Consider the following 10,180-nt stretch of genomic DNA (forward strand, 5'->3'; position numbering starts at 1 on the left):
ATTCTTCACTACAACTGCATTAAACAACACATTAAATTTTATTCTCTAAAATATGACCGTATTTGTGCGTAAAATATGGAAGGTTTAAGTTGACAAGCATAAATGGGTTTCGCATTTCGAGCAACTGTTAAATTAAAATCGTTCTTTTCTTATTGCTTTCATAATAATGTTAAGTCATTTTAATATTATCAATTTTATAAAATTGTAAAGAAATAATACAATATTTACTTACAAATCGATTCCATTCAGGATTTAATTTGACGGTAACATAATTATTGGGAAATAAGCAGACTTTGCTGATGAAAGCATTGTAACATTCTTGAACAAACAATGATGGCGAAGCTTTTGGTAAATTCCAGCACATGTACATGATGAAGGATGTTCAGGTATTAATGTGGGTAATTAAAACTGGGTTTATTATGATGATTTATAGCTCATTTGAACTTTTTGTAAAACCCGGCAAGCGTTTTGTGTTTTAAAGCCACCTTTCGGTATCCGAAAAAAATCGAGATTTTTATAAAAAAAATTGGTTTCGTCAAAAATTGGAGTCGGCGGGTCCGAAAATCATTTTATTAAAAAATTCTGGCCTTATTATTAATTTTTCTTAATAACAATTTTTCTATTCATGGGATACCAGTTCATAACAACACACATTTTGTGACCATATCATAACTCAATTACCAGAATTTTTCACAGAGATTAAATCTTCCAAACTTAAAAAGCTGACTGCTCCAAAGTTATTTTGTTTCAAAATGAATTACTGTTATAAATGTAATCAAATTCGATGTCAAATTTCCTATTTGAAGTCCTTGTTTATATATAACTACCATCAGCCCTTTTGTGAACAAGGAATGAACTCCTGTATTACTATACAAAAGGCCACTTACAATTTTATGAATGTGGTGATATTCATTTTTAGCTATTATAGTTTGCATATGTACTTTCTACCCAAACACTATGGCATAGCTCATTCTGATGCTCGAGTACTTAGCAGATCTGAACGTTTGACCTCCTGGTCACACATACCTGCTGGTATTCAATTGAAGTTGTGCTCAAAGATATCACAAAAGACATTAGCATTTATCGGAAGCTTTGTACCTTGATAGGCTGATACAATCAGGATGCTCTTGTATTTAAGCCTCATTCTGAAAAACGGGGTGTATTGCAGGTGCATTAAGTGCCGTTCCAGATTAGCCTGTTAAGAATGCATAGGCTGATCAGGGTGTACACTTTCTGTCTTAACTTGATTTTGCGCTAAGAAAAGTTGGCTTTTAAACAAACAATTCTATAAAAGCAAAATGCAAAGGCCACTCTGGTACTATGGGACACATGCATTATGCCTAGTTTTCCCAGGAGGCTCATTTTGTCAGTTATTCTATAGCAATCTATTAAGTTGTCAATACAGGAGACAGCAGTTGTGAACATTGCCCAATGAGAAATGAAAGCTGTCATCATCTCCAAATAATTTTCAATTCCCCAATGACATCACTGAGAAAATAGCTGGTTGATTTTTCATAATGACTAAAATGGTTTTGTTAAAAACATCATTAAAGACATTCTGCTGGATATTACATTTTGATCCATGAGAAATAAAACTAAAACAAAAACAACTATTCATACTATGAAATCATTATTATTCAATTCACCTAATCTTTTTAAACATTATTGTCCATTGAAATGATGAAAAGTCAAAACTCACTGTATTTGAAATTTTAAATATTTGTACACAGAAACATAAACATTTTTGTCAATATTAAGATTTAAAATAAGTATACAAGTATTCAATACAAGTACACCAGTACTATTCTATTTTTTACTCCTAAAGCAGTTTGAAATATTAAGTGCAAACAGAAACAATTAATATATAATACTTTAACAGTTAGATAAAATGAAAATCAGGAACTGCCCAATGAAACACTGATATAATTAACTTCCTTAAGAGAATGGATGTTTGTCCCTGTGCATTTGAACTCAATTTATAAATACACAAATGATGTACCTGGAACTTTAAAAATTGATGGTAATAAATGTTCACAACAAATGTTCATGAACATATGAAAACATTCATGAACTACTCAGTTTATGAACTACACAGTCTGTTACATTTTAGTGCATGAACTACTGTTGATAAACTTTTTAGTAAATAGACAACAAATTCATGGACAATTTATGAATGGAATTTATAATCCTTTTTGGGGTTTATGAAGAACCCTTTTTAGAGTTAATGAACTTTTCATAAATCTGTTTTTTCATGAACCATGTAAGAGGTCATGAACAGTTCATGAACTCATGATCCTTTTTCAACAAAGGTGAAATCTGAGTTCATGAATCATTTCTTGCACATGACATACCAAGGTTGAAACGTTCATGAGCTATTCTGGAATCTGCAGGGGAATTATTCTAATGTAGTCTGAAAATGAAGTAATCGACTATGGCAAATAAAGTCTTGATTTGCATACATATTGAGAGCTGATTGTGATGAAATTAATGCTTGGTTTAAATGACTTTGTAGTGCCATTTTGTATCAGCATTTGACCATATGAGCCGCATTGTGGCAAAACTGGGCTTAATGCATGTGCGTTAAGTATTGTCCCAGATAAGCTTATGCAGTCTGCACAGGCTAATTAGGGACGACACTTTCTTCTTTAATGGAATTTTTGTTTCAATCAAGTTTTTTCTAAAAGAAAATCCATTCTCGGTAAAAATGTCATCTCTGATTAGCCTGTGCAGAGTGCATTGTCTGAATCTTGGATGATATTTTATGCATATGCATTAATAAGCCCGTTTTTTCCAGAATAAAGCTTATATGTTTATGGGATATTTGAAAGACCAACTTCTGCTGTTGCTTCAGCTGCTGCTGATTTTTCACCTATGGAAAATTGCTGTTTATGAATAATTGGTTTTAAAACAATTGTTTGTAATAAAAAATACCATTTTAATAATGTATAAATGCTTGGCTGTCAGTTGAGGACTATTCACTACCTCCCACCATCAATACACCCCTTAAACTCTCAGGCACTAGCCTGGTTTGAATCTGCTTGTCGTTGCCATGTGTCAACCTTCACCTCAAAGGTTAGTTGGTATGTGCCGTACATGTTAATTGCTTACCATGCTGATGCATGTATTGAGATTGAGTGTCGTTTTAATGTCTGACTGTGTCCAAAATTAGGTCTACCCTATTTATCCTAATAAACCCTCCCTTCTTACTAAATGTGCCCCCTTACTTATGATAAAATAATTGTGTCTCCCATTTTGGTTGTGCTAAGAGCAAAATGAGCAGCAAATAAATATGTTTTATACGACATAACTATTCAATTACTACAAATTCAAGTAACTTTGCATAAAAGAAACTGTAATAATTTTGCTCATCTTACAGTTAACATTAAACAGTCAATGATTCTTATTCATAACATCCTCTTAACATTATAATTTGTCATGGTCATTGTCACTATAAAAATAATTGTTAAATACAATACTGGGCTGTATTACCCTAAAGACTTAGGCTAAAAACAATTTCATTTGCACACTTTTTACATTTAAACAGCTGATCAGAATTCTGTACAATCTACTTTTACTGAGATTTACATTTAACTGCGGTTGCCATGCAGTTATGGCACTAACACTACACTGTTGAATGTTCAATATTTATGCACACTATTCAACGTGATTGCATATTTTCATGTTCTCAATAATTATTATTGTCAATTATTGTATCAACTGCATATTTGCGTCTCAAATTACTCCACCAAGTCAGAAAACACATAAACAAGTCACTTATTTTAATTACTATTCAAACTGTTGCTACCTTTTCCTACTGTTCAACACCTACCATTTCCTTCTTTTTGATATGCAGTTGCCCAATGAAATATTGAAATAATCACCAAAAACACACCTAGATGGTGAGTATTTTACTATTTGCTGGGGGGGGGGGAATAAACAAATTGCCCTGACAAGGATTTTCATGGCAACCAACAGGTTTATTAGGATTAAGATGGCATGCCTATTAATACCAGTATAAGCCCCTAGTTTTTGCTATATCAGCTATTTCAAATCTTAATAATTGTATAGTCATAGCAAGTAATTGGTATTTAAAACATCATAACATGATAATGAGCTCAATATATTTCATATGCACACTATTTGGCAACTTCATGACAAAAACAACATTGGTAAGTCTTAGTTATTAGGCTCCAGGTCTGTGTTTAAGCAGTATTTTGGGAGTATTGATAGCTCTAGTTTTATTTGTTTTTGTTATCTTACCTTAGAGCCTAACATGCTAATTGTGATCGTTTGTGATCGCCTTTAGTCCATCCTTCTTCTTGCATCTGCATTGTCCATAGTCAACATTTGCAATGTGAATTCACTAGAGGCCTCATTTATTTCCCAATCTTCATGAAATTTAGTCAGAACATTTTTTCTGGATCATGTGGGATAAAAATCAAGAGCTTTAAGTCAAATTAAAGAAAAGGCTGGTGAACACTCTAGAGGCCACATTTACAGCACAATCTAACTAAAACTTTCTGAGAACATGGTTCTCAATGATATATAAACGGAGTTTGAAACTGGGTAACATGTTTGGACCATTCAATAGGAAACTACAACAAATTAAAGAAATTGCTTGTGACCACAAAATGCCACATTTATTGCAAAATCTTCTTACCTGGTCAGAACATTTGCCTCAATGATATCTCAACCAAGTTTATTACTGGTGATGTGGTTTCAAAAACTAGGTTGAATGAAACAGAAATGGTTTAAACACTCTTGAGGTCTCTATTATTGCCCAATCTTCATGAAAAAACATTCATGCAATTGGTAAGTTATACATATTAAGTTAAAGTAAACCCATTTGAACACTCTATTAATCACATTGGTAACCCACTCATGAAACTTGCTGAGAATATTCTTGTTGTTGTTTCAGGGGAGTCCAGGCTGATGCTGGAGGCATTGAACGGGTTTCTGATCTTTATCACCAAGAAGATGACCATCAAGTTCATATCAAGCACTGTGCACGACCATCTCGGGTTGAAACAGGTCAGTGACCCTTGCTACCTTGACGACTAAGCTTGGGCACATCACTACCGTTACTGTGTGTCCCTTGCTACCTTGACAACCAGCTGGTTCATATCACTACCGTTACTGTGTGTCCCTTGCTTCCTTGATGACAAGCTTGCTCACATCACTATCGTTACTGTGTGTCCCTTGCTACCTTGACAAACAGCTTGTTGAAATCAGTACCATTACTGAGCTACCCTTGCTACCTTGACAGGGGTCTAGCTGGGCTCAAAATTAAGGGAGAAGTCACTTCTCCCTAAAGCCAAAATAGGGAGAAGTGGTAACATCTTTTGGAGAAATGGTACATTTGCATCATAGATCTTAGTTTTACATATATTTAGCTTCAAAAGATAGATTCAGGGCTCAGCCTAGGTTCAAATTTGAGGGAGAAGTGAGTTCTCCTTCAGCTAAAATTAGGGACAAGTGAGGCAACTAAAAGATAAAATGGTTTCTGTTCAGCGTTCCATCGATGGGGGTTAATAATAAAATGTTTAAAGCTATTATGTCACTATATTCAAATGTTCAGTCTTGTATTAGAATAAATGGTTTTAAATCTGAGTGGTTCAATGTTGAGATAGGATTGCGTCAGGGCTGTATTTTATCGCCCATACTTTTCAACTGCTTTATCAATGATCTTGCTGTTAAATTAAATGCACTAGGTTTTGGTATAGAAATCGAAAATGGTAAACATCTGACTTTATTGATGTATGCTGATGACATAGTTATTTTGGCAAAAAATGAACAAGATTTACAAACAATGTTGAATTGTCTATGTGAATGGTGTCGGGATAATAAAATGCATATTAATATGTCAAAAAGTAATGTTGTTCATTTAAGAACTAAATCCATGCAGAGATCTCAATTTACTTTTAGGTGTAATAATGAGAAACTTGAATACACAGATAATTATAAATATCTAGGAATTATGTTAAATGAATATTTAGATTGCAATGTTACTGCAAAGTTTGTGTCACAGTCAGCAGGAAGAGCGTTGGGCCTACTCATTGCAAAGTTCAAATCTATAGGTGGCATGCCCTTCAATGTTTATACAAAACTTTATGACTCTTTAGTTTGGTCAGTTATTTCATATGGGGCGGCTGTCTGGGGAATGAGACACTCTATGACTCTTTAGTTTGGTCTGTTATTTCATATGGGGCGGCTGTCTGGGGAACGAGACAATTTACATGCATAGATGCAATTCAAAATCGTGCTATGCGTTTTTACATGGGGACAGGTCGATATACACCAAATCTTGCTGTTGCCGGTGACATGGACTGGGAGCCAACTTTTTCTAGGCAATTGAAATGTATTGCTACCATTTACTGAAGATTTTCAAAAATGGATAACAACAGGATAAACAAAGTTGTATTTAACTATTGTAAAGTTTCAAGTGGTAGACAATGTAAAAATTGGTTTTACTTGGTTCATGAATTGTTTAGAAAATATTATTGCGTAGAGTTTATCAATATGGATAATTTTCATACATGCAAGACAGCTTTTATAAAGAGACTGCAAGAAACCTTCTCTCATTTCACACTTTTGGGGACAACATTTACAAATACAAACACACACACTTAAGTGTTAATGTTGTGTTATTGGTGTATTAAACTTAGTTTAAATAATATATTTAACACTTAATTCACATGCTATTTATGTAATAACTGGTAAGCCTCATTACTGCTGAAATAATTTATATTATAGAGACTGAAATGGAATGTGGATTTCAAAAGGGTGCATTTCATTTATAATTAGACATGTGTAAAAAACCTACATTTTTCTTCTTTGTCATTGATTGTAAATTATGATGGTACTTTCAACAATTTTTTTTCCTGTACAGGTGTATCAATTAAAACTTCAATTGTAACAAAACCTGAAATGTTCAGAATCTTTTTACTTCCTTGTACATTTTAAGCAATTTAACATTAAATTAAATTTATATTTTGTTACAAATATTTGCTTTATATTTAAAATTCCTTTAAAATCTCATTTTACAGCAGAGATAACAAATAAATAAAGACTTGTAAACTAGCCCCATATATATTGCCAATGCTAGGTTACCTCTTTCCATTTAAGGTTACCTCTTCCCATTTAATCATTCTTGAGTATTGTTTAAATGGGCTATTTAACTTTGCTGAATCATAGTTATTGGTAGCCAGCTCAAGGCAATTAATCAAGGCATCATCTATTAACAATTTCAAGAAGTGTAATAGCTCCAGACTGTTCTTTTGAGTGTTCAACTTTGCATGACCTGTAAATGGGGCAACTTATGGCTGAGAATCCTCCCGAGTCAATTTTCCACATCAAATTGATTTTAATCAGTCAATGTCTGGCACAAAGTAAATCATTAAAAGGAGGAGAAGTCACTTCGCCTTCATGAAATTAATGTGCAAAGTTAAGATTAATTGGGCGAAGAAATCGCCCACTTTGCCCACTCGCTAGACCCCTGCTTGATGACCAGCTTGCTCACATCACTACTATTACTGTGTGTCCCTTGCTACCTTGACAACCAAGCTTGCTCACATCACTACCGTTACTGTGTGTCCCTTGCTACCTTGACAACCAAGCTTGCTCACATCACTATCATTACTGTGTGTCCTTTGCTACCTTGACAACCAGCTTGTTCAAATCACAACCATAACTGTGTGACATTTACTACCTTGACAACCAGCCTGTTCACATCACTACCTATACTGTTTGACCCTAACTATCTTGACAACCAGCTTGCTCACATCAATTCCAGTACTGTGTGACCCTTGCTACCTTGACCACTAGCTTGTTCACATCAATATCATTACTGTGTGACCCTAGCAACCTTGACAACTAGCTTGTTCACATCTCTTCCATAACTGTTTGACCTTTGCTACCTTTATCACCAGCTTGATTTCATCACTGCCATTACTGTGTGACCCTTGAAAGGCAACACAATGTCATCAGTATATGTACAGAGAAGTGAAGAACTCACTTAAGCTTCTTAACGTTTCCAATAGATTTCCAATATGAAGATATAGTACAAATGACATTTGCTATTTGTTGAGTTCATTTAAGTCAATACCTGGGTGTTGTGGCACCAAATTAATCATAATTGCCATTTCATACATAACTTGTTATGATGTTTACTTTGAAAGCTGTATCTTCTAATAAATCACTTAGTACTGACTGCATGTAAAGCAGCTGTGTGGAACCACCACAATCCTACCTGTAACATGATGTTGATGCTATCAGTGAGACCATTATTTTACTTTGGTAATTGGCTTTTAGACATTTTCCAAGATATATATTATAAAGATACAAACATAATGTATGTAAATGTAGTAGGGTGAGGTATAAGGATCATTATATGCTATATGAGCTCTATAAGCTGCTGTCAAAGCTTGGCTATTTGAGCTCCATAAGCTGCTGTCACAGCTTGGCTATATGAGCTCTATAAGCTGCTGTCACAGCTTGGCTATTTGAGCTCTATAAGCTGCTGTCACAGCTTGGCTATTTGAGCTCTATAAGCTGCTGTCACAGCTTGGCTATTTGAGCTCTATAAGCTGCTGTCACAGCTTGACTATTTGAGCACTATAAGCTGCTGTCACAGCTTGGCTATTTGAGCTCTATAAGCTGCTGTCGGACTGATTTTTTTATTGTGCCTAACCTAAAATTATGGCCTTTTAAGGAAAAAAGGTTTTTGCATTGTGTTATGGTAAAAGTATAACTGCTAGAGGGATGAAACTTAATTTACATATTAACATTCATGTAAACGTATGCACCTCTTTATTTTTCTCCTTATTTGTTTACATTATTGAAGTCTTGATGCAAACGTGTAATGTGTGTGCATCTATGTGATAAGGACACATTTCTAGTGTTTTCTTAGATAATTCAATGTTATAAGATATCATTCTGGTATTTGTTGAGAAAAAACAGAAAATATTTCTCCAGTCTAGATGATGGAAACAGTAACAAATCTAATGTATAGATTGTTGCCACCATTTTATTGCCCTGAGAGATTTTCAGAAATATTCCAATCAATACATGCCCATACATCACCACACTGTCCTGTGGAGGCTGGTATTGTGAACATAGTTATAGATAGGAACTTTGAACAAATGTTCAATGCAAATAAACATATTGCACTGTCTTGTTGTATGAATTGTTAGTATATTCAATTACTCAGCCAAAACTGTTTGTATTCATAGGCCATAAAGGCTGTTTGTTAATTGAGTTTTGATCTTCTTTAATTATTTTTGCTTAAATATTTAATTTGATAGCCAACAATAGTAATTGCTTATGTGTACACATCTTAGTGTCTGTGTATCCCATGTGTTAACATCTCGGTGTCTGTTTACCCCACATGTACACATCTCAATGTATGTTTACTCCATGTGTACACATCTCAGTGTCTTTGTATATCATGTGTACATATCTCAGTGTCTGTTTACTCCATGTGTAAACCTCTCAGTATCTGTGTACCCCATGTGTACACCGCTCATTGTCGGTTTACTCCATGTGTACACATCTCAGTGTATGTTCTAGGAGCGTATGATTGGTCGCAGTGTCTTGGAGTACATCCACACCAGTGACCAGCACGAGATCAGCAGGCAGTTTGCTGATGACAAGGGGGACCACTCTCAAAGCAACGGTCGACCTGGTGAGTTCATGTTCAGTATGATTATATATGAGCCTCGTTCTGGGAAAACTGGGCTTAATGCATGTGGGCGAAGTGCGGTCGCAGATTAGTCTGTGCAGTCCACACAGCTAATCTGTGGAGACACTTTCCCCTGTTATGGTATTTTGTTTGTCTCCAAAATACAGTACAGCCATAATCCAGTATAGGCGGAAAGTCTAGTACCTGATTAGCTGGTGAGGAGTGCATGCCCATCATTACACGTTTCTCAGAATGAGGCTCATATGTTTGATTGATTGATTGATCTATATATTGATTGGTTGGTACATTGATTGATGTAAAATATGGCAATAGCAATTATAGTTAGAAGATATTCAGAATTCAAGACAATAAGTATTTGATTCTAAAATTTAAATTGTTTGGCCTTTTTGTTTATTTTATGTTCATTTTAATGTATGGCTTGCGCACTGATCATTACACTCTCAGGATGTTATTGGTGTAAGCAATTAGACTCTGGGTGCT

The 10,180-nt window shown here is 34.6% G+C and overlaps 1 protein-coding gene across 1 annotated transcript in view; it reads left to right on the top strand.

Moving 5' to 3' along the window:
• The window catches only part of LOC127872159 (neuronal PAS domain-containing protein 1-like), a 63,032-nt gene extending 53,261 nt beyond the window's left edge, over window positions 1–9,771 (top strand). The window contains exons 5-6 of the mRNA XM_052415489.1: window positions 4,919–5,031; window positions 9,568–9,771. Coding sequence (XP_052271449.1) covers window positions 4,919–5,031; window positions 9,568–9,771 — 317 coding nt within the window. The remainder of the gene's footprint in view (window positions 1–4,918; window positions 5,032–9,567) is intronic.
• The last annotated feature ends 409 nt before the right edge of the window (window positions 9,772–10,180 follow it).

The sequence above is a fragment of the Dreissena polymorpha genome, chromosome 3 (assembly GCF_020536995.1).
Source record: "Dreissena polymorpha isolate Duluth1 chromosome 3, UMN_Dpol_1.0, whole genome shotgun sequence".
Classification (NCBI taxonomy): Eukaryota; Metazoa; Mollusca; class Bivalvia; order Myida; family Dreissenidae; genus Dreissena; species Dreissena polymorpha.